Raw genomic sequence first — 26,271 nt, forward strand, 5'->3', positions numbered from 1 at the left:
AACTGTTTCTGAAACTAGCTAGAAAGGCAAAGAGAAACGTATAAGTACTGAATTATTACTGATACAATTTCTAGTATTTTATAAGTTGAATCATAAAAAACAGCTTTTATTTGATATTGTATGAGTCAGTACTGCAATTTTACTTGGAGGGTCAACAATTATCAAGAATTTAATAATTTAATTAGTTTCATGCACAAAACCTTGCAAGCTCCAGCATTACATTAAGGACACACAGACATCAAAAATCAGGGTATGAACCTCAACCATGGTTGCTAGAAAAATCCATAATTCATTCATGCTGCAATGCATGCTGGGTGCCAGCATAGTACAAACCTCCTAGCATGCATTGCAGCATGAATGAATTATGCAGTTTAAAGTTCTTTACATCTTTCTTAGCCTTTATTTTATGTTGTTCTTGTGGAGTAATATTTCGGTGTTTTTTAATGTTCTGGGTTGATTTTTATTTTTTGATTGTCACCAGTGTTGAGAATAAAAGGGTAATTGCTGATGTCTGTGTGTTTTTAAATTTTGCAGTAGTTCAAACATTCTCATTGTAAATGGTGCATTAAGGCATGTTAAACAATCATTGATGCTGTCGGTCAAGTGGTTTCATTTACATGTGATACTCGTTTCTCACTTATAACTACAAAAAATTCAAAGTGTGCACAAGTTAATCTAGACCAGATTAAAATTAAATAAAATTAAATAAATTAAAACAATTAAATAAAGAAAAATAATGCATACAAATATTTCTTTGAGCAACAATAATCATGAGACTCTTTTATCATGGGTTTATAGCTATTTTTATTTGTCAACAGGCATCTTCCCATTCTCATGAGTTTAATATGCAGTCTCAATATTCATATTTCATCTTGCGAAGAAGCTGAAATAAAGGAAATTATTATTTTTAGGCTGTCTTGTCCAAACTTAACCTTAGAGAACAGATATGATGGTGAATTTTACATCATAATACCTACATATAGTCGGGGAGTAATCACACTTTTCAGAGCCTCGTCCTAGATTACATGGATGAAATTAAACCAAAAGATTTAGAGAGAAACTACAACAGCATATACTATGTTAAGTTTTTCTACACTGTAAAAAATCCAACTTGAAAAACTTTACTTTATTTATTTATTTTTGTTTATTTCGTTGGTTTGGCAAAATTCAGTAAAAATGTGTGAACAGCTACATTTAACCTGTTTACTTAACCGAAATCAAAATTTTCTTCATTAAGTTAAAAAGATTCGTTTGAGAGCAAATTTTTGCAAGTTCACCCTAAAAAGCGTCTGCCAACTTGCTACTTTATGTTAAATTAATCTCAGACCTCCTCACTTGAAAAAAATAAAGGTTGCAGTATTTCTAACGACGAAAGCTGCAGAAAGGCTTTTAATTTGTACTTAATTTGTTAATTTGGACTGTTAATTTGTATTAACTGTTGTAAAGTTTTTTTTCCTAACAGAATTACAATCAAATAATAAATCAAAATTCATTCTTAAATGAGAAATCAAATGAGTTTGAAATTTATTTTCATAAACAACTCAGTAAAATCCTGTAATATTTAAATGACAAATCAAATGCTCAAACTATAATTTAATTGGAGGAACCAGTTTCTGGTTCTTCTGATTACACACATGCTCATGATGGAAGCTCATGATGGACTGATTACTTGGACTATAAAGACATCTCATTCACACAGACTCTTTGCTGAGTCTTGTTTTTCCCTGCATTTTCCCCCGTTTGTCCTGTACTTTTCCTGTCCATGTTTTGATCCTTGTATTGTTATTGTCCTGTCCTGTTTTTAATTCAGTGTCTAATAAATGTTTTGTTAACATTTTTCTTTTTTCTTTTTTTTTCAATTAAACTTGTTTGTTTGTTCTGATAATGTATTATTTCTTAGAACTATTTTCCAAAAGAGTTTTTGTTAACTCAACTTCAGACTATGTAACCAATGTTTTTTAAAAGTTTACACAAGAAAAAACTAAAGGAAATTAGGATTATGAGTTTTTTGTTCACTAAACTTCAGACATTCCAGTTCTGCCGACAAAAATGTTCAGTTAGCACAACTTAAAAGTTTTGTTACAGAGTAGTTCACCTCTCCAAATAACTAATAATGTTAATTAACCCAACTACAGTTTTTTTTTTTTTTTTTTTTTTGTATTACTGACAAATAATTTTAGGCCGGTACAGCTGATTTCTTCAAAAATTGAGTGAACAAGAAAAAGTGAAAGGAAGTAAGGATTGTGTGTTTTTTTTTTTTTTTGTACTGGCTTAAATTTTTTTACAGTGTAAAATAACTGAAGTTTGACTTTTCTTTTGGATTTACTGAAAAAGTTACCAGTATCTTGTCTCTTCCTCCTCATAATGAGTTTAGTTATGATGAAGACAGACACACACATGAACACCAGCACACTGATCACCACAGACACACTGAAGCATCCTGGGACAGTTCCAGACACATCTAGAATTGGGGTTAAAAAACAACCGTTGTTGCATTAAACTTCATATATTAAATAAGGTGTCTTGAATCTAACATCTTATTTTTTTACGGTACAGTTTTGTTAGTTTGATGTTTTGAACAAAATTATTTACCAAACACAATGTCCAGTTTGTTGTCCAGATTGAGGTGTTTCATTGTGCAGGTGTATTCATGTCCTTCATCCAGTTCTTCTTTACTAACAATCAAACTCTTCCTCATCTGGTACATCCCGTCTCCATTGGGCAAAATCTCTCCTCCTATGATCTGATCATCATCTACAGGCTCAGCATCTCTGAACAGGGTCAGGTTAATGTGACGCGGGTAAAAACCAGTGGCCAGACAGCTGATCTGAAGCCCTTGAGAATCTGGAAGTTTCTTCTTCATGAGTCTGACTCTGGGTTTCACTACAGACAAGAATGAGAATGATTGATTTGATCACATCACTCAATCACTTCTGAAATATTGATTCCTAAATTATTCAGTCAAAAATTTATTGTTAGTAATAAAATAATCTATTTAATAAGGCTTATTCTCTCACCTTTTCTCATCACACTGTTTTTTTCCACATTCAGGTACCTTCTTAAAACTTTAATGCAAACAGGATAATAAATATTTTCATGTACAATCCTTTTCTGTTGTATCATAACTTGGTCCCATGTTCTAAACCATTGGTTTTTCAGCTGGAATTCATGATTGTATATGTTAAAGGTGAACTTCTCTATAGTTTTTCCATCATGAGCATCCCATAAATGATAGATTCCAGGTTTATCATTGAACAATTCACATCCAACAATTCTTTGAAGGACAGTTATACCTATAAATGAAAACAAAAATGTGTACACCTTTAAATAAATAGAAAAATATTGTACTTCAACATATTACAACTTAAAATATTAAGTAAATATTTGTATATGTAAAATGATTGTAAATGTTACACAGTGAAATACATAAAGACTGCATCAAATATAATGTGTGCTGTTTTAATACTAATCGTTCTCACCATCAGTGTGATTTAGCTGATTTTTTAGATGCAAGACTCTGTATTTCATTTCATCATACGTATCATGGAATACAGCATCAGCATCACTTTGGTCTTCATCATAGTATTTTGAATCACTTGGGCTGCGATGGAAAACCCTCCATGTATCTGAGTCATAATAAATTATTTGCACATCATCTAACATGACTACAACACTTAACTCTGGAAATGGTGTCTGTCCATCCACATATGTTGCTAATACCAGAAGTGAGTGAAAACCTGTGGATACATGAAGGCAAATAAATATTAGTCAAACTAAACCAATAATAAAATAAATCTAAAAAAAATTTGATATTTAAATAAAATAAGGGGGAAAACGCAAACAGTTCTAAAGAAACTAAAGTACTGTATGTGATTTTGTGTAATATACCCATGTAATCCTTTCATCTTCTTTCCCCTCAAGGTTTAAAGGACACGTCAGATAGAGTAGTTTTTTTATGATTATTATATTTTTTAAGGTGTTTTGAATTTAGTTAAATTCACAAGAAAACACACAGGTAGTTTGTTATGTATTCTCTTAGTCTAAAAGTCTTTCATCCAGTGTGTGTGTTTTAATTAGCTTTTTTGTCATATAAAATATCTAGCCTCACACTTTTCAGGACACACCACCAGATCAAATTTAAAAAATATATATAAAATTTTAATCATTGTAGAAAAACAGAAAATCTTTCCCATTTTTCAAATAGGCTAAAAACATGTCAAATAACAAATAAGTGTCCATCTTTAAAACAAGTTGTTTAAGTCTAAAGAGGAAAAAAATCTTCATATGACAGCACACTAATTGACATGATGTCATCATTAACATTTCTCAGCATCAAAATCTAAACTAATTTTAGCCCAAATTCATTCATTTATTCGGCTGAGTCCCTTATTTATCAGGGGTCACCACAGCGCAGTGAATCACCAACTATTCCAACATATGTTTTAAACAGCGCATGCCACAATGCAGTACTGGGAAAAACCCATACACTCATTCATACACACTCATACACTACGGCCAATTTAGTTTATTCAATTCACCTATACCACGTCTTAGGACTGTGGAAACCAGAGCACCCAGAGGAAACCCACGCGAACACTGGGAAAAACATGAAAACTCCACACAGAAATGCCAACTGGCCCACCAGAGGCTCCAACCAGGGCTGTCGCAGTGAGGCAACAGTCCTTTTTTTTGTATATATACTTTTTACTTTATTGTAGTAATATTTCACCTTTTTAAATGTTATTTAGTCTCTTATCAAGACTTTATTCGATGTTGCTAATGTGCTGTCATAGGGTATATGCCGAGCTAGTGTTTTTCCCATGCTGATAAACTTCTGTTAACCTTTATTGTGATTTTTCCCCATTTTATACGGTTCCCTTTACAGCATCGATGTTGTAATATAATTAAAATACATTCAGTCAAACAGACTCTGTCATTCATTTAGTTGCTCAAGCGTAAAACGAGACAAAAAGTCGTTTACTTGCACACGCCCATCAGAATCGGCAGGATAGCGCAGAAGCGCCATTGAGTAAAATAAATGCTCATTTTATATAGACATGGTGGGGGAAAATGTAATTTAATGCAGTGCTTTTTGTACAATCTGGGACCCACTTTATATCGTATACTCAGCCAGTGGAGATCGATGACTTTTAAAGAAAACAGACCTTTAATGTTCAAATTTTTGCATTCGCATACATACACACCTCATTTAAACCCATAGCTAATAGGGGCTCTTTTTATTCCTGGTCCATATCTGACACACATAAATGTACTTTTTGTAGACTGGAAGTGCCCAATAATATTTTATGTAACGGATAATAAAGAAAATCTTACAGTGAAATAAGATAAACACACTTGAGAATAAGTGTTTTAAGTGTTTGTATTTGGGAGACCAATAAATGTGAATAAAAGGCAAAACTTACCTGCATCAGTGAATGTTAAACATGACAACAGATACAAAAGAAAGAGCATTGTCTTCATGAAAAATTTCTTGTGCTTTAAAATAAAGATGTCGTGTATTTTATTCTTCCTGTAGATCTCATTTCAGCCACTGTAAACAACAAACGTATGTAACCTACTTGACCTGATTTACCAGTTTTACCCAAAACAAGCTCTGATTTAGTGCTTTGTGAGCGGTGAATATGGCTTCAGTGCAAGTATCAGTTGTTGATGAAGTACTGAGTCATTGTGTCCAGAACATGCTACTAACATATTTACTATAGATGTCTTGTCAAATTATTTTTTTCAGTTTTTTTTATTATTTTATATTGAATTACTTATTTTAGGTTGTTTGAGAATTGATCAAGTATAGATCCAGTATTTTCTCAACCGTTTTCTGCTGCATATCAACTTTTGTAATTGCTACTTTGTGTATTAAATTTTGTTGTTAAATAAATAATATTGTAAATAAGAATAATATTTAATAGAATATTTACAATTAAGAAATGGTCTGGGCAGCGCGGTGAAGGGAAAGCAGGGGCAGACTGGGACAAAAAATCTGCCCTGGCACGGTAGCCACACCAGCCCACGGACACACACATTCACTACATATATTGGTGTACAGATGGTGAAATAATATAAGCACCATATGTAATAGATATTTAAACATTTAATGTATGTGAACAAAAACAACCCATTTATAACAAATTTATACATACATTTAATTCATTCATTAATTTTCTTTTCAGCTTAGTCCCTTTATTAATCTGTGGTCGCCACAGCAAAATGAACCGCATATGTTTTATATATGAACAGCATATGTTTTGTGAATACACACAAATTTACTACGGAAAATTTAGCCTACCTTATCCAACATGGAAGGAACATGCAAACTCCACACAGAAATGACAACTGACCCAGCCAGGATTCAAACCAGCAACTTTCTTGCTGTGAAGTGACAGCGCTATCCACTGTGCCACTGCATCTTTCTCTGACCTTTTTGGCACAGCTTTTCCCTTTTTACCGTCCATCTCTGACAATTAGCTCGTGTTGCACTTATTGTTTGCTTGACATTCTAGCCAAATTTTGATTACGTCTGCGTAACCTCTGATTAGGTCAGATTGAGTCGGCCCATCTCAAAACCATAAAACTTAAAACCACTGCCGATTGGGCTAACATTTTTTATTATTATTACTATTATCATCATCATATCCACATCTTGCAAGAGATAAAATCTGCCTGCATGTAAAAAGAATATATAAAAAAAAAATAAAAAAAAAATAACTGACCAGCCCACATTTAAAAAGTGGTCCGGCCTACTCTCCATTGGTTTGTTTAAAAAATAGGTTTAAACCCAAATCGACTAACTTATGGGGTTTCACTAGCAGATGTTTGATCTCCCTGAGCTTCACTCACTAAACTAGACTTCAACTAAAAGCTTTACCAGGGTGTATATAGCAGTCAGAGAATGAAATTCAGTAACTTTCAAGACTTTTTAAAGACTCTTTCCATACATGTTAAGCCCTCATCGCCACTTTAAGTTTCACCTGTAAGACTGGCGACATTTTAATATACAGTATATTTACTAAGTACCGATAAAACAAGCTAATCATAAACTAAAACATAATTCATAAACTGAATAAAAATGCTAATTAGCGCCTAAAGAACTCCAGGATTTGATCGATTTCGAAAAATACACAGCAGCCCAATATTATAAAATTCAGGCAAACAACTCATACAAAATTCATACAACTCATACAACAATTCAAAAAATTCATACAACTATACATTGTAGAATCAAAAATGATACACAATTTAATACCTTGTAAAAAAGCATTTAAGACTTTTTAATTCTTTTTAAGACACACAGACACCCTGTTTACATTCTGTGCAGGACAGTACACTGGTACTCCTGCTCCATGTTTGTTCATCATTTCTATATTAATGTGTTGATCGTTTTCTTTATTGATGTCTGTGTTGCACTGCTGGAGTGAAGGTTAACCAGTCCACACAGTTCATGCAGCTATAATCTTTATTATCTTTTATTAATAAACTATGTACAATATTTAAACGTTGGCTCCAGGTCTCTTGGATGAAGGTCTCTCAGCGACGTTGTCTCTTCTGGTCGCCGCGCGTCTCTGGTGGAGATGCGGAGCGGGACCGTTTCCCTCCTGCGTCCCGGACCGAAGATGCTGCACCTGCTGAGGACGAGGAGGGCAAAGGCTTGGTCTGGCAGGAGAAGGACGGCCTCTTTCTCTTCTCAGCAGCTTAGGCCTCACTGAACAGATCGAGCGCAAACACACACAAGCAAACATGTGAGATTTGGAAAAAAACTAGAACATGCGGCTATGCCAAGTACAGTTTACTCACGCGTCTATGATGGGAATAACGTATCTGCCACTGCCGTCTATCATGACTCCCTTTCGGTCTGGGTCGTCCACCTCCAACAGGAAGCTGCGGGGAATCCCTGTGCTCTTCCGGATGCGCTTGTGCGGAGCAGAGCCACTGTCCTGTGAATTGAGGAGTGACAGTCAAACTCTGAGCAAACAATCTGACTGATGAGCACAAGAGCTCAGGTTCACAGCAACCGTGAGCTTGGAAACCCAGTTACCACATTAGTGGGGCAGTGCCTAATGTGGTGTCCCGGGATCCCAACCAGCTTTATGGCCTCACTAGTGAATATCAGAACCATGAGAATCAGCTCAGACATTTCTCACAAAGCAAACCTGTCAGTATCTGAATGCTCACCTGCTGGAGTAGTAGCACAGGCTGGACTGGTACATCACCGCTTTCAGCTTGTTCTCCTCTGACGCCTTTACCTCAGCCAGATTCTCAGTCTGTTTCACAGGCATTTGCACATTTGAATCTTTTTTACCCTCAACCCTTTAAACAATCTCAAATCTCCCTAAGAAGCAGAATGTGTGTGTGTGTGTGTGTGTGTGTATATTGTGTGCTTTACATTGCATTTTGCTATTGTGCTATTCATTTGTTCAATACCTTCAACAACTGCTCCAGTGAGAGGAGTGAAGGAAAACCTCTTGGTGAAGATTCACCCCATCGTCCAGCTTGATGTCTGCAAAACAAAGGAGCTTGTGTGACTAAAACACCAGGGACAGACCAGGAGTCTTCATATAACCAGATTATTTATTTAAAACACATAATTGTTTTCTTCTTAATAAGTAAAAACATTGCTAAAAATAACTATAATGATTAATATAAAAATAGCAGAACAGTTGACCATAACTATGATGTATAACATGAATAACAGCGTTTCCAAAGACGAACGATTCAGGCCTTCGCAAAGAAGATTCGGGTGAGTCGATGATTCAGTGATTGATTCAACAGTCCGATCATCCTATTCGCTTCACGGGCTGAATGAATCGCTCAATGTTTCACTCAAATAAAGCGGCCTCTTGCTGCCACCTATTGGGGATTTACTTTTTTGTTTTTAAAAGTACTTTGACACTTTTTTAAAGGCATCTTAAAGTTTATTTTGCACAAAAGCTCATCTGTGTGTTCAAAATGGTTTGAAACTCCTTTAGCTCATGATTTTCAATGCAAATCCATTTGTATTTAAGTTGTTTTATCCAAATCCAAAGTTTAATTCAAAACTTTATGATAGAACAATATTAACTTATTTACTATACAAGAGCCTATATATATATATATACATACATATATACAGGGTTTAACGCTAAGGATTTTTTCTACTGGGCCGATCAGGCCAGTGGTTGAGATTTTTACTTGCCCTGCCAAAATTTTCACTGGCCCCACCAAAAAAAAAAAAAAAAAAAAAAAAAGCTAATAGCTATTACTTATATAATATTGTCTGTGAATCTAGAATTTAGATGACCGTGCCGCAGTAGGTAGTACTGACGCCTCACAGCAACAAGGTCGCTAGTTTGAGCCTCAGCATTTCTTGCCGCATGTGGGTTTCCTCCAGGTGCTCTGATTTCCCCCACAGTCCAAAGACATGTGGTACGGGTGAATTGGGTAGGCTAAATTGTTCGTAGTGTATGAGTGTGTGTGTGTGTGTGGATGGATGTTTCCCAGAGATGGGTTGCAGCTGGAAGGGCATCCGCTGCATAAAAAATGTGCTGGATAAGTTGGCGGTTTATTCCGCTGTGGCAACCCCGGATTAATAAAGAGGGTAAGCCAACAAGAAAATTAATGAATGAATCTAGAATTTTAAAATTTTAAAAATGTTAATAAATGTATAATGAGCAAAATTTAAGATTTTATGCAAACGAAAGAGCAGTATGAAAAATGTGCTGGTATTTTATTGCAATTCTTAATTATTTTTTATAAAAATGCTTTTTATTGTTATTTTTCCAGTTTCTTAATTTTTTACACATGTAATTGTCTGCTTGTAATACTTTAGAAACAGACATTTTCTTTTAGCCTCATAAGTTTTATGTTGCTGCCATGTTGCCATTTTTTCGCTGTACTTGTTGTGACCAGGTCATGGAAAAAAATCACGTGCTCGTTACTGGCCAATAGGGGCCAGTAACAATCCTGTCAACTGTCCCGAGCTTCTTTTAAGGCCGACCCCGGGCCACCGGGCAGTCCTTGTCACCGCTGGTCAGCAGAGGCCGCCATCCCCGGACTTCTAGCATTACATCATCCACTTAGACTGATTGTGCAGACACCTGATCTGAATCACGTTAACGACCCACGCCACCTATATAAGCCACACTCTAACGGAGACAGTGGTCGACGGAGAAGAGGCTTACCGGATCCACGAGATCTTGAGATCCAGACGCCGGGGCGGACAACTTCAGTATCTCATCGACTGGGAGGGGTACGGCCCGGAGGAAAGATCTTGGATCAACCGTAAGGACATTCTCGACCCAACTCTGTTGAATGAGTTCCACTTGCAACATCCGGAGATGCCGGCCCCTCGCCCCCATGGAAGACCCCGGCGTCGGGATTCTTCTCACTTCAGGAGCCGTTCGTTGGAGGGGGGCTCTGTCACCGACTCGGTGCCAGTCATTCCCCTCGCTGGTCAGCAGAGGCCACCATCCCCGGACTTCTAGCATTACATCATCCACTTAGACTGATTGTGCAGACACCTGATCTGAATCACGTTAACGACCCACGCCACCTATATAAGCCACACTCTAACCACTGTTCAGTGCGAAGTCTTGTTTAGCCCCGGCCAGCATTACTGAGCGTTATTTCCTGCCTGATCTCCTGTGTATCACCCCGGACTGTTCTGACTCTGAGTTGCCTTCTGCCTGCCCACGACCCTTGCTTGTCACACGGATTCTGAACCACGCTGCCTGCCCTCGACCCACGCCTGCTATAAGGACTCTGAACCATGCCGCCTGCCACTGATCTAAGCCTGGTAAATCACTCTGTGTCTGTCAGTCGCCAACCCAACGACCTTGATTGATTACTGTTGATGTGTGTTCGCGCTGTAGTGCGTATTGGATGTTTGTGCTTGATTGTGATCAATAAATACTGCAAAATGGATCCCTCCGTGTCAGTCTCCCCGTTACAGTCCTTATTGTTGAGCCCTATATATATATATATATATATATATATATATATATATATATATATATATATATATATATATATATATATATATATATATATATATATATATATATATACACACACACACATATATATAAATATACAGGGCTCAACAATAAGGACTGTAACGGGGGGATAAATAAATAATTACATATATATATATATATATATATATATATATATATATATATATATATATATATATATATATATATATAAATGTAATTATTTATTTATTTATTTATTTATTTTTCTTATTTACCCATGCAGTGACTTTAAGGCATAAATACTACACTGTAAAAAATGTCTGTGATTTTACCAGTAAAAGTCTGTAAAATCTACAGTGAAAACCTTTTCAATGATTAACAGCTCATTTCTGGACAAAATACGGAAAATAACTGTAACAGATCAAACCTTTGTATTTTAGAAACTAATCAAAGTGTCTGAAATCTCAACACACACCCTCATTCACTAGTCCCTAAATTAGTGGATTAGTTTAGTCCACTAGACAGCTTGAATGACCACAAATGTCTAAATTCAGACACTGATGAACACCTGCTGTTAACAAGCACAACTTGAAGAAATTTGTATGTACTGAATGGTTACTGATATAATTTCTAGTATTTTATAAGTTGAATAATAAAAAACAGCTTTTATTTGATATTGTATGGGTCAATACTGCAAGTTTACATGGAGGGTCAACAAACAATTATCGAGAATTTAATAATTTAATTAGTTTCATGCACAAACCCTTGAGAGCTCCAGCAGCACATTTAAGACACACAGACATCAAGAACCAGGGTATGAACCTCAACCATGGTTGCTAAAAAAATCCATAATTCATTTATGCTGCAATGCATGCTGGGTGCCAGCATAGTACAAACCTCCCAGCATGCATTGCAGAATGAATGAATTATGCAGCTTAAAGTTCTTTACTTCTTTCTTTGCTTTTATTTTATGTTGTTCTTGTGGAGTAATATTTCAGTATGTTTTATATTGTTCTGGGTTGATTTTTATTTTCTGATTGTCACCAGTGTTGATAATAAAAGGGTAATTGCTGATTTCTAAGTGTTTTTAAATTTTGCAGTAGTTCAAACATTTTCCTTGTAAATGGTGCATTAAGGCATGTTAAACAGTCATTGATGCTGTCGGTCAAGTGGTTTCATTTACATGTGTTACTCGTTTCTCACTTATAACTACAAAATATTTAAAGTGTGCACAAGTTAATCTAGACCAAGAGTTAGAGATACAATTAAATAAAGAAAAAAATATAAGCAACTATTTCTTTGAGCAACAATAATCAGGAGACCATTTCATGATGGGTTTATAGCAATTTTTATTTGTCAACAGGCGTCTTCCCATTCTCATGAGTTTAATATGCAGTCTCACTATTCATGTTTCATCTTGCGAAGAGGCTGAAATAAAGGAAATAATTTTTTTGTTGATTTGTCCAAACCTAACCTTAAAGAACAGATATGATGGTGAATTTTACATCATAATACCTACATGGAGTCGGGGAGTAATCACACTTTTCAGAGCCTCGTCCTAAATTACATGGTTAAAGTTAAACCAAAAGATTTAGAGAGAAACTACATCAGCATAAATTATGTTAAGTATTTCTACACTGTAAAAAAATCCAACTTGAAAAACGTTAAAATTATTTTATTTATTTATTTATTTATTTATTTATTTATTTATTTATTTATTTATTTATTTATTTATTTATTTGTTTGTTTGTTTGTTTTCTTGGTTTGGCAAAATTCTGTAAAAATGTCTGAACACCTACATTTAACCTGTTTACTTAACTAATATCAAAAATTTCTTCATTAAGTTAAAAAAAATTAGTTTAAGAGCAAAATATTGCAAGTTCACCCAAACAAAGTCTAGTTTATCTCAGACCTCCTCACTTGAAAAAAATAAAGGTTGCAGTATTTCTAATCCTCACAAAAAGCTCCAGAAAGACTTTTAATGTGAATTTTCATCTTATATTTACCTAGCTCGCTTTACAAAAAAAAAACTCTTAGCACATGTGGACTGTTAATTTGTATTAACTGTTGTGTATATATATTTATATATGGATGTCAGAATTACAATCAAATTATGAATTAAAATGCATTCTCAAATGAGAAATCAAATGTGTTTGATATTTAACTTTCATAAACAACTCAGTAAAATCCTGTAATAATTAAATGACAAATTAAATGCTCAAAATATAATTTAATTGGAGAAACCAGTTTCTGGTTCTCCTGACACACAAGCTCATGATGGAAGCTCATGATGGACTGATTACTTGCACTATAAAGACACCTCATTCACACAGACTCTTTACTGAGTCTTGTTTTTCCCCTGCATTTTCCCCTGTTTGTCCTGTCATGTTTTGATCCTTGTATTGTTATTGTCCTGTCCTGTTTTAATTCAGTGACTAGTATTTTTTTTTTTATAACATTTGTCTCTGGTTTAGTTTTTTTTTTCCTTCAATTAAACTTGTTTGTTTGTTCTGATAATGTATTTTTTTCTTAGAAGAACTAATTTCCAAAAGAGTTTCTTGTTCTTCAACTTCAGACATTTATACGGAACCCCAAGGAAGTTCGACTTAATTTTTTTTCTGCTCTATTCATTCTTTCCCTAAAAAACAATTCAAGACTTCACACTTAGCTGATGATTGATAATAAAGCTAGTTTGGCGTGCTGTCCCGGGAGAGAGCCCTGAGCTTATAAGAACTCCTGTGAAGATTAAGCTAGGGGGACTTCGTGGGAGTCTGAACTAAGGGAGTGAGGGCCTATGCGGAAGGAAGAAAAGGATAGTGGATGACTCAACACTAGAAGAAAGAAAGATAGCAGTAAACTTATGCTGAAGGAAGAAAATTAGCGGAGGAACTCAACGATGTGAAAGGAGGGGGAGAGGGGGGGAAGTGGGAGTAAAAGGTTGGGGGGGGTAGCAGAAGCGCTCGGCTCTGTAATAAAGAAAAGAAGGGGCACCTAAATGCCGGAAGGGAGATAGAAAGAGGGACGGAAGAACTCAACGTCAGAAAGAAGAAAAGTTAGGAGTTTTTTTTGTTTGTTTTTTTTCTTACTCTAGTGGCCGGGAGGGAAAGTGATTGACTCCTGCAGGAGTCGAAGCTCAGGGTAACTCCTGCGTGAGTTAGAGCTGCGGGGGCAATACTCTTGCTGTAGTCTGGGAAAATGAGGGGGTGGTGAAGACTCTAGCGAGAGGTGGCCGTGGCATGATTCCTGCGGGAATCGAAGCTCGTTTTAGTCACTCCTGCGGGAGTTAGAGCTGGGGAATGATGGCCTATGGAAAAGAGAGAGAGTAGCGGAGGAACTCAACGCCAGAAGAAAGATAGTATTGCGACTGAACTGGTCGCTAAAGAGAAAAGAAGCGGAGGAACTCACGCTGAAAAGATAAGCGGGGAGGGGGGGTAGGGAAAGATGGGAAATGAAAAAGGGGATCAGAAAAAGGGGGGATGGAGAGCGGAATTACTCAGCGCTGAAAATAGAAAAAGAATGGGCTATTAAATACTGGAAGGGAGAAAGAGGGGCTGAGGATCTTGAGGCCGGAAAAGGTAAAGGGGTGGGGGGGAACTAGTGGCTGGGATGGGCAGTGAGACCCCTGCGGGGGTCGAAGCTCGGGGCCATCCCTGCGGGGACCCGTGGGGGGGGGGGGCAGGGTGTAGCAAGAGATGGGAGGAAGGAGGGGGCGGTGAGGGCTCTTGCTAGCAAGTGGCTGCTAAGGGTTGGGCTGAGGATTGGCTCGGCAGGACCCCTGCGGGGGTAGAGGTTGAGAGTAACTCCAGAGAGTTGGAGCGGGGGAGGGCAGGAAATGAGGGGGAAGCGGAGTATAGCTCGTGCTTGAGAGAGGAGAATATGAAAGGTAGCTAAGAGGCTACTTAGAGGGAAAATAGGAGGAAATAGCAGAGTCGTGCTCATGCCCTTGAGCTCCAGTGGTTGGGTGTCAGCTGGAGAGGATCAGCTGGGCTTCCTTGAGATGGTAGTGGCTGAGGCGAATGTATGATTTGAAGGCTTCGGAAGACCATCGTCCGGGGATCTGAATCTGTCCTTGGGAGAACCCATGGTGGGCTGCTGTGGTGGCTGCCCGAATTCTGAATGAGTGGCTGGAGAATGGTTCTGGGGGGAATCCTGAGGCGGAGTACTTCTTTTAGGTGTTTTTGAAACCAAAAAACGTGTTACTGGACGGTTAGCCTCATCAGTAAAGAGGGGGGTGAGAGAGTTGGGCTCTTGGGTTCTCGTAAATGTAAAGGCTAAAAAGGGGTTGGAAAGCGCAATGAGTCAAAATGTAAATGTAGTACCCCCTCTGGATTTGGTCTGTTTTGCTTTGCTTGACAAAGAATGAAAGAGTTTCTTTATTCGTCAAAATCAGATCAGATACGGTGGGGTGGATGGTGGGGTTAAAGTTAGATGTTATGGTTAGTTCAGAACATCTTAGGAGGCCAAAATGCCAGGGTGTACATAGCGTTGAGGGTGCGGGCTGTGTGTTTGGAAAGGTATCCGTAGCGTAGTGTGATAAAGCGGGTGGCTTTGGGCAATATCATTTCTGGATAGTGTTGGACTGGTGTTGGATGGGGATCTGCCTCTGGAGCCAGTCGCCAAAACTTCTAGAAAAAGAAAAGAGACAGAGTCAGTTTTGAGCTGATACATGTTCAGCAACTATACAAAAGTTTAGTCCAAGTTTAGCGCCTTAATGGCATGAGAACGCCCCTTAAAGATGCATTGAACAGCCGATTCAGTGTACGAGGATGCTAGATGCGGCCCATTCATAGCCCCGCTAGATAGCCGCGGAGATGATGGGATATAGTTCAAAAGGTGATGATTGTTGGTTCTGAGGATTTCGAGAATTTGGGGGGACCATAGTGAAGTGAACCCATGCCCTTGGTAATATCCCCCGAAACCAACTAAAGGGGCTCAATTAAGAAATTAGATCAAATATTGTGGGGTGGATTGAGAGATTGAAATTTGAGGTTAGTTCAGAACATCTCAAAATCGAAAGGCTAGTGTGAACATGTCACACACATGCTGTGTGAGTGGAATGTATCTTTTATGAAGAGTGTGAATGTATTTGGAATGGGTGTGGAGTGTAATAGGTTGGATGGGGGTCAGCTTCTGGAGCCGGTAGTCATGATTTCTGAAATTGAAAAACAAACAGAATTAGAAATCAAATCTTTACAACATCATACATGTATGACAGACATGAAATAGTTAATGCTTGGCCCGATAGCTTCGTTGACACGATGTGTAAGGATGGTAGGGGTGGGCGTTCGTCCCCCCACGGCATGGCAGATGGATGGAGAGCTGAGGATATGGGGTGTGGCTTGTCTGGTAGTCCTGGAAAACTGTTACCTCTTGAAGACTGAGCAGGTGAAGTGATAGTGAAGTTTAAAGTTCTATTTATAACAGTCAAGTGGGAATTTTGTTTCTTTACCTTTTTTTTATTAATTTATTTATTTAATTAATTTATATTATTATTATTATTATTATTATTTATTTATTTATTTATTTTTATTTTTTATATATATATATCAATTGCCAACATCAAACTTTATAAGACTTAAAAGCGATGTCACCACTTAGTAAAACTGTAAATGGAATGTTAGTAATGGCTTTTCTTTAATCTATGAATAAGATTTTGTTGTAATCTTAACTTTACTTAATTCACAAGCGTGTCTGGCAAAATTAATTCATAAGGTCTTAGCAAGAGAGTCGAGAGAGAGGGCGGGACCATCTCTAGTTATTTAGAGCTCATTGGATGGTGACGCTTCTCCTTACAGCTATTGGCTTAGGAGTTTTAGTCAGGCAATGCAAAAGGTGCAAAAAGCCCGGCGGCCATTTTGTTGATCAAAATCAACATTGTATATGACAAGAGCTGCTGCTCTGCTGAACATATCCCAGCAAACAAGCTGTTAAATGATGGATCGCATATGTACTGCTAGGAGAAGGTGAGGGTTCAGTTTCATTGCAATTGACCTTATTCCAAAATGCGGAAGTGCGCCTGTTTTCGCGATTGTCTTAGTTTCAGTCGCCTATGGGAGAAATGACAAGGAATAATAAACAGCAAAAAACGGTCAAACTACTTGCTCTACAAACAAATGTTTGCATGACTATACTAATACTTACCGCAGGTATTATTTGATAATTCGGTTGTTTATTTCACTGATTTGGCAACCGTCAAACATCATCAGGGAAACGGTTTGAATTTCCGCTTAGTAAAAAAACATTAGTGTGCCATTTGGGACAACACTACAAACATATACTATCCTGTTGAGTGTGTAAGTGCATAAGTACATAGTGCATGAGTGTATAGTGTGCCATTTGGGACGCAGCTTATGAATTCGGACATACTACTCGGCTTGCATACTGATTTTGGCGTACCATATAGTATGGAAGTATGCGGTTTCGGACACAGCCCGGTGTTCATCCTTCCCTCTTCAGTTTTGGAGTTTTTTGTTTTCTTTTCTTTATATTAATGTATCATTTCACTTAATTTTTGATTAAATAAATTTAAGTTGATTTGATTTTCTGGTTTGGAACTTTATTTGGTTTTTGTTGCTACTTTCTGGAGCCAGGAGGTTGCAACATTAACTATAATACTCGAGTACAGTAGGCTGTGGTGTTTAAACAATGCTCTGTTGGCACTAAAGCGCCTAAAGTGTGTCAAGAAAACACAACCACAATTTATTTTTTCATTTTTGTTTGTGACCTTGATTCTCAGACTAGCCCCTATATGTCACCAATAACCTAGTTCAAAGTCACTTAAATGCATGAAGCTGCAGTCATTTAATTGGCTAATTAGATATTTACATAGCAAGCGTTTGACTAACTGTACCTGAAAGTGGCCAAAATGTTACTTGTGGTAAAGAAGCAGAACCATCTAGTGGTTAACAAAGGAACTAAAACAGAGTTCCTCATGCCTTCAACCCAGACCATGTCCCATAGAGACTGTTCTGTCACAGAATAGCTGCACAGCCAATTGGATGAGGTAAGTGATTAAATAAAGCTTGTTTGAATAATAGGTTGTACCATTTCTAACAAAACTCTACTGACATGCCGTCGAGTGGCATTTTCTGCTACCTGCACTTACTGTTTGTGATGTACAATGGAGGCATTGTTAAGAATCACACTCATCTGTGTTTGTGTGCAAGCTAAAGGTGAGTGAACCAAGCATAAAATCATTTTAGCATTGAAGACTTAGTTCATCCAAATTTAAAATGCTGTCATCATTTACTCTTCCTTACTCTTCTCTTTCAAGTGGCTTCAATCCTTTAAGAGATTATTTCTTCTGCTTGACACAAGAGAAGGTATCTTGAACAAAGCTGAAATCCTGTTACCATTGACTGCTGTAGTATTTGTTTTTACTAATAAGGAAGTCAGTGCTCACAGATTTTCAACTTTCCACAAAATGTCTTCTTTTGTGTTTAAGGGTTAGAACCACTTTAGTGTGAGTACATAGAGAGTAAAGTTTCATTTTGGAGTGAACTATCCATTTAAAGCTGCTTGCTTTTCAGTAACACATAACTAATGATACCGTAAATGATTTCACACTTGTTAAATGAGATTTCATAGATAATCAAGTTGATAAATAAGATTATACTCATGTATGCTTCATGTAAATATATTAAAAATGCTATTCCTTAACAAAAATAATAATACTCAGACCTGTAAACCTGTTTTTTTTTTTTTTTTAGATTATCATAAATATGGACTGATTGGGGCGTGTGGTGATGCAGATCAGGAAGATTTTATTGTCCAGTTTGATGATGAACAGTTGGCACACGTGGACTTCAAAGAGCAGAAAGATGTTATTACATTACCTGAATTTGCTGGTCAGGCTGTGCTTCCGCCAATATATGTGGATGCTAAAAGGGCAGAATTCAATTGCAAAGCCTACCTGGCTGTGCTTAGAGAGGTGTATGCCAGTTCACCTGAAGTACTTGGTAAGACAAAAATAGGGATAAAAATGAGTCACACTTTATGATAAGTTTGCAATATTTACTAACATGAGCTAGGAATAATACAGCAACAGATTCTTGTTTGTTAATATCAGTTAATGCACCGTGAGTTAACAAGAAGTAACAAAAAAAAAAAAAAAAACGTTTATTAACTATCATTACAAAAGATGAATCAATACTGTTATAAATATTCTTCATCATTTGTTTGTGATAGTAAATACGATAACTTATACAATCTTATTATAAAGTCTTAACAAAAAAATGTTTTAGTAAAATGTTTAAAATGGTGGTTGATCTAATCTTTGCCAGAACCTCCCTGGAGCTCAATTTATCCTAAAAGTGATCCACAATTAAATCTCAAGAACACTCTGATCTGTCATGTGACTGGATTCTTCCCTCCGCCGGTCAGAGTCTTGTGGACCAAGAACAATGTGAATGTGACAGACGGATCAACCATCAGCAGATATTACCCTAACAAAGATGGCACAATGAATGTCTTTTCTCGACTGAGCTTCATTCCTGAGGAAGGCGACATTTATAGCTGTTCAGTGGAGCACAAAGCTCTTCAGCAACCTCAGACCAGAACATGGGGTGAGTGTTTATTCAACATTCACATATAATCACGAATAAAACACATGAATTTCCCAAATGTTTGTGTGTGTTGTGTGCAGATGTGGAGGTAAAGCAGCCCAGCATTGGTCCATCAGTGTTCTGTGGAGTTGGTCTTGCTCTCGGGCTACTGGGTTTTGCTACTGGGGTCTTTTTCACTGCAAAGGGAAACAACTGTAACTAATAATTATCCTGAAGCAGACAAAGTGGTGCACACATAAATTGTACATACTGTATAAACTCATGTGATGAACAGAAAACAATTCTTTATTCATTGTAAAGTGCAAGGGCAAAAGAGTTTAGAGGTTTCTCTGAGCAATCTACTGGAATCATTGGTCTAGTACCTTAGAAGTGACTAATATTAAAATTCTAGAAGTCTCACGTGACGGCATAGGGAAGTTTGTGACAAATGCAGAACATATTCTGCTGAATGCATACTGTAAATATAAATGTTGTAAAATGACACATATTTTTCAATCAGACAGTAAATAGATATTATTTTAATATGCAAATATTGCTTTAGTTTGATATTTGATGTATTGTCAGGTGTTTCAGAGAGACATCTTGTTTACCAGAATATACTTAATGCTGTAATTTAAAAAAATATATATTCAAAGAATGAGCAAGAACCTAACCAGTCAGTCTTCAAATCTATCTTGTTTCCTTAGCCTGATTCACAGTATAAGCATGCGATAATGCTTTCCAATTTGAGCGGCAGATTTCCATCTTTGTTGTCTCATTGTACAGAAGGACTTATATAGACAGATAAAGGCTACTGTGACCCTATGTAAGGGTCATTAACAGCCTTTTCTCACAGCAGCTGGAATAAATAAACTTATCAATATGAATATTGGATGGTATGACAATTAGAAATGATAGACTGTGTAGATAAGTTGCAATTCTACACGTAACGTTAAACACACTATGACATGCTGATGTTGTTAACAGTAACCAGAAGCATTGTATAGAAGAGAAGTATAGCTAATAACATAAAAATACCAATACCAATTTGCATGGTTTAATGTACTAAGCAATTAATCAGATATTAACACATAACAGAGCGATGTGAAATGACATATCTGCCAAAAATGTTGTTTGTTTAGATTACTTTTTGCGAAGAAAATCCTTTTGGGTTAAAAAGTATTACCAAGAAAATGTATTTGTTCTTTTAATGTGTACAGTATCCACACAGCTACACATACTCCTTGAAACATCAGACTTATTAGCATTGAAGAGCTTCACCGTAAAGACCTTGTCAAGATGATCTTTCTGCTTTTTACAGCAGGTTTCTAAAAGTAATGGAGACCAAAATACTTGTAGACTGCCGTTTTAAAGAATTGAAATTCACATTTTTGGCACATACATACAGTCCTTTTTGGGGGGTGAGAGGGTATCCTGTACACCTGTATTTGGAAAAACCCAAATAACCAAACAAATGATCAGTTCATTTACCTCCAAGTCTATTTGCCAGCAATAACCACAGAACTTTCGCTTCAGTGTTGTTCAGCTACGCAGCTGTGAAAAGTCTCACAGTGTGTTACTTGATCACATGTTGTTTTGTGGGTCAGTCATACTCATGAACTGGATTTTCCAGTTTGATGAATTGAGATGCCAATTTAGACTGGGATTAGTTTACTGCAACTGCACTGGGTCTCATTCCATCTAAGAAAACAACACTGAATTACAGTGTATGATCTTTCAATATCCCTAACATACAGTATAAACTTTTAAGTTAATACTTGAAGTTAAATAAACAAGACTTGTGCTGGGATGATTTCCTGCACATGAGTCAGTTTGTTTTGAGTTAAACTACATTGCTTTCACAAGCAGTGACTCGGTTTTACATAGACAATATTATCTTTACTCTGGGATTACCCCTCTTAATTAATACACTGACTTATCATTTAAATAGTAACTCAAAACTCTTACAAGGTCACAGACAGTAGACTTTAATTGGGCATATAGCCCACTCCAGTAAATGGAGACACAAAATTTCTGTTCAACGTTACTGAGAATAAAGTTGTTGCTGCAAGCACTAAATATGGTGAATTATTAAAATCAAAATCCTTAATAGTTACATGAGCAGGTGAAGAAATTAAATCTCAAATTACGAGCAAATTTTTCCCCCAGACTTATGTGACCAGTTCTGTAAAACTTTATAACCTGTCTCTTTGTTTCACTGTACGTTTCTTGTCTTTTTTTTTACTTTAATATTGCATTGTGGATATTAAATGGAATAAAATAAATAGCGATGCCATCCACACAATATAAGTGCTGATCTTTCATTTTCGCTACAGTTGAAATAAACACCCTCATCGACACATCAACACCATCACAAACCTCACAAAGCTTACACCAAGGCATGTGACTTCGGAGTCATAACTGAACAAAATAATAATAATAATAATAATAATACATATGTATCCACATCCGAATTTACTTCGGCTTAAGAATTGTACACATCAAAAGTCAACAGAGCAGAGATCAAGGTCCTATAATGCAGTTGCATAAATAAACTAAGTTTTGACTAAACAGCTTGACAAATTTTGTAATGGCTACTTTGTGTATTAAATATTATTGTTTAAGAAATAATACTGTAAATAATAATATTTAATAGTGTATTTACAACTAAATGGTCTGGAAATGGTCTGTGTGTTAGTGCTGAAAGATTTTGAATAAGCACCAAATGCGAAATAAACTAATGAAATGTTTTCAAAATTTAAAGTGATGTTTGATTATTTTTAGGATTAACCCTTTTAATGCACCATCATGGTTTCAAGAGGGTCGAAAATGTCATGATTTGGGGTCCAATTATGAAAAAAGGATTGACCTGAAAGATAAATGTCGTATCATATTCAGGTTATCACTCTCAAAATCTTATAATACTCTGCATAACAGAACCTGATTTTAGCAAACGGGGCCTCTCTTGGGCTCATTGAAGACCAGACAAGCTGCAACATTTCGTTCTGGGAGTAGATGAGCATGTCATCTGTGTAGACTATGGCCAACTTGTGAAGTTGCTCACAATACCTCAGCTTATTCATTACCATTAAAATTAAACGTTTCCAGCAGAATATGACACTTTAAAAAACTCCATCAGCACTGGTAACTATGAAAAACATGACTGAGCACTAATAGTGTACTCAACACTTTACACTGACATTTGAAGGATAACCTGACATTAAAGATTGAAGTAAGAACGCTGAAAAAAACATCAGATTTTAGCCTAGAAGAGTTTTTCTTTTCCTAAATTAAAGCAAAACTTCATAATATTATGTTAATGAATTAATTAGTGTGTGTTGCACTACTGGAGTGAAGGTTAACCAGTCCACCAGTTCATGCAGCTATAATCTTTATTATCTTTTATTAATAAACTATGTACAATATTTACACGTTGACTCCATGTCTCTTGGATGAAGGTCTCTCAGCGACGTGGTCTCTTCTAGTCACAGTGCGTCTCTGGTGGAGATAGGGAGTGGGTTCCAGGACCGAAGATGCCGCACCTGCTGAGGACGAGGAGGGCAAAGGCTCGGTCTGGCAGGAGAAGGACGGCCTCTTTCTCTTCTCAGCAGCATAGGCCTCACTGAACAGATCGAGCACAAACACACACAAGCAGACATCATGTGGAGATTTGGACATGTGGCTATGCCAAGTACAGTTTACTCACGCGTCTATGATGGGAATGACGAATCTGCCGCTGCCATCTATTATGACTCCATTTCGGTCTGGGTCGCCCACCTCCAACAGGAAGCTGCGGGAAATCCCTGTGCTCTTCCGGATGCACTTGTGCGGAGCAGAGCCGCTGCCCTGTGAATTGAGGAGTGACAGTCAAACTCTGAGCAAACAATCTGACTGATGAGGACAAGAGCTCAAGTTCACAGCAACCGTGAGCTTGGAAAACCCAGTTACCACATTAGTGGGGCAGTGCCTAATGTGGTGTCCCGGGATCCCAAGCAGCTTCATGGCCTCACTAGTGAATATCAGAACCATGAGAATCAGCTCAGACATTTCTCACAAAGCAAACCTGTCAGTATCTGAACGCTCACCTGCTGGAGTAGTAGCACAGGCTGGACTGGTACATCACCGCTTGCACATTTGAATCTTTTTCACCCTCAACCCTTCAAACAATCTCAAATCTCCCTAAGAAGCTGAGTTTGTGTAGGTGTGTGTGTTTGTTTTTATTACATGGTGGGGACCTCAGCATGTTAGCACACTCACAATGTGGGGACCAAAAACATGGTGGGGACCAAAGTCCCGGTCCCCACTATGTTTTGCCTTTAAAATACTCAGGAGGCGTTGCTGATATGCCTAGTGCAGTTTTTTTCATTGATCCCCACCTTGACCATTCACCTGACTTGAGTGTGTAAGTGTGTATCGCTGTGCTGCTCTATATAGCGCTCATGTAGTCGGATTGCGGTACTGCACCCTTAAGCACACCTGCCGCGATTTACACATTGCGTACAGCACGTGGGCAAATTGGAACATCAAATGAAGCAATCCGACTTTAATCAACTTATTTAAGATACATCAATAAATAAATCAAGGTTTGTAGGCAAGTTAGACTGTTTTTCCTTATCATAATATAATAAAATTGGTTATGTGATGAGTGTTTCGGTCGTATATTTATGTCGTGGTTCAAAATGTATCAGGCAAAGTTAATTTTATTTTAAACGAATTTTTGCATGTTTCAATCGATGTTGTTTCAACGTAGGTATTTCTAAAACACGTACAACATAAACTGTCGTTGGGTATGTGATTCAGCTTGTTTACATGAGTATATATTTTGCGTGCTAATGTGCTAACTCTCTGACACCGGGTGATGTGTGGATCAAAGGCCAGAGTGCATGAGCCGCGGCCTGACGGTCACCAAAACCCTGAGCCACAAAATGAATAGACGGAGGATTAAACCTTTACACGATGCCGAGAAACACATCACCAGCTCCACCGACAAGATCCATTCTTTGTAAACTAAATATATAGATGATTACAAAGGTAAGATTTCATGGTTCTTGTATTGTGCTTTAATAAATTAAGTGAAATAGTTAAATGTGCAATTGCTTTGCAACATCTAAGCCTTTTCATATATTATTTCATCAAATAATATTATTATACACTATTATATAGGTTGCTGTAATAATACTGAGGTTAAATTTTAAACATGTGTGACCTTCTGCTCCTAGAAATGTAGTTTATGTTAGTTCTATAAAGTTTTAAACAGTTACTAATTTAAGGTTAAAAATAATAACATCACCAAATTTAAAATATGCCTTAAAGTACATAAATATGCATTGTGTGTGTTTTATTTTTTATTTATCAGCAGTCAACTTTTGAAGTGGATCAAAAAAGTTCATTAAAATTGCCCTAAGAAAAGAACAGGTGCTTAATAGATTTAGAACATCTTTTATGAAAGGTTTTGATCCACTTCAAAATAATTACTTTGTATATAATTCACACACAGAGAGGATGCTAATGTGAGATTTTTGAACCCTAACTTATGTTTTATTTATATTTTTCGTAAAGTTTATTTGTCTACGTTTATGAGAGGAAGTTTTGTAGTTGAATACAGGGGAGATGATAGATTTGTGGAAGCAGAGTATAGACGGGATCGCAATCAAAATACCGTATTTATGTTTGACTTTACATGGCAAAATAAGAAGTGGTGATAAGTGTTTTCACCTTTCAAATTTACATATATATTTAGTTAATTGTGTTTGTATCATATTTTAGATTTTTGATATTGTTATGAGAGAGAATAATTAAAATTTGCTTTTTTTATTAATTTTTTTGCAGCATTGATGCCTGTCATGAGGATGAAATCCTCGGTCGGCTGGTAAATGATGACAATCTGCACCCCAACTGCACTGTCAAAAAGATTGTGGTTCAGGGAAAACCTCAGTTGTGCCTTTTTGCAGCCAGGGATATTTTCCCTGGAGAGGAAATTACACAAGACTACGGAGCATGTGATTGGCCTTGGAGAAAGGTTTGACAATTTGACCAACTAATACATACTGCTTGATACATTCAGCAATGCTTAGAGTTTTTCATGTTAAGATTAAGGGTACATAAAGAGTCATTCATATGTGTATGTAATGTTAATGTAATTAATTTTTCTAAAATAGCACTGTCACGTTTAGCGTGATCAAAACAGGAACAAAAACAAAAAGGTGCGGATCCAAGTGCAGATTTATTTACAGTGAAACAAACAAGGTGATCAAAAATACAAAGTAACAAACAAATGACAAACCAGAAACTAAAACAGAGACAAGGCTCAGAAACAATAACACTACAAACTAGACTTAGGCAAAAATACAAAAACACGGATCAGGAACAACAAACTATGAATACAAGACTTACTGTGGAACTAGGAACAAGCGAGACATAGAAGACCAGAAAGACAAACGACGCGATGACAAACAAAGGTGGAATGGTTGAATATATAGTCCAGATAATCAATGGTAACACAGAACAGATGAGATGACCGGTCAGTGTAAGTGTTCCGGTGTATGCGCATGGTATGTATGAGAATGAGAACGCTTCAGTGCCTACAAAGTCCTAGTGCACTACAGCGGCCTCAGGGTGGTCACTGACGGATGTGACATTACCCCCCTCTAAAGAGCGGCTTCCAGACGCTCCCAGGGAGGGGGGGGGGGGTGCAGAGCGGAGCAAGAACAAAGGGAGGGATGGTAGGGCCAAATCAGGGCAAGTCTGTGGTTCAGGCGCCC

General features: G+C 37.0%; 2 protein-coding genes and 1 long non-coding RNA gene across 3 annotated transcripts; 1 reads left to right on the plus strand and 2 right to left on the minus strand.

The window, feature by feature from the left end:
* Window positions 1-778: 778 nt before the first annotated feature.
* mhc1lba (major histocompatibility complex class I LBA) lies at window positions 779-5,680 on the minus strand. The gene is made up of 7 exons (XM_009304231.5): window positions 5,424-5,680; window positions 3,480-3,737; window positions 3,018-3,293; window positions 2,593-2,883; window positions 2,339-2,461; window positions 978-1,016; window positions 779-883 (listed from the first exon to the last, which is right to left on the minus strand). Exons 1-7 carry the CDS (start codon window positions 5,479-5,481, stop codon window positions 861-863), a joined length of 1,068 nt encoding a protein of 355 aa, XP_009302506.3. The 5' UTR covers window positions 5,482-5,680; the 3' UTR covers window positions 779-860.
* A 928-nt stretch (window positions 5,681-6,608) lies between these two features.
* LOC141375553 (uncharacterized) lies at window positions 6,609-8,484 on the minus strand. Its single transcript, XR_012383972.1, has 3 exons — window positions 8,437-8,484; window positions 7,810-8,276; window positions 6,609-7,717 (listed from the first exon to the last, which is right to left on the minus strand). It is a non-coding gene; the product is annotated as an uncharacterized lncRNA (long non-coding RNA).
* Window positions 8,485-18,006: 9,522 nt separating this feature from the next.
* On the plus strand, window positions 18,007-21,815 carry mhc2d8.46a (major histocompatibility complex class II d8.46a). The gene is made up of 4 exons (XM_694857.8): window positions 18,007-18,139; window positions 18,677-18,925; window positions 19,250-19,531; window positions 19,612-21,815. Exons 1-4 carry the CDS (start codon window positions 18,088-18,090, stop codon window positions 19,731-19,733), a joined length of 705 nt encoding a protein of 234 aa, XP_699949.2. The 5' UTR covers window positions 18,007-18,087; the 3' UTR covers window positions 19,734-21,815.
* The last annotated feature ends 4,456 nt before the right edge of the window (window positions 21,816-26,271 follow it).

The sequence above is a fragment of the Danio rerio genome, chromosome 8, assembly GCF_049306965.1.
Source record: "Danio rerio strain Tuebingen ecotype United States chromosome 8, GRCz12tu, whole genome shotgun sequence".
Classification (NCBI taxonomy): Eukaryota; Metazoa; Chordata; class Actinopteri; order Cypriniformes; family Danionidae; genus Danio; species Danio rerio.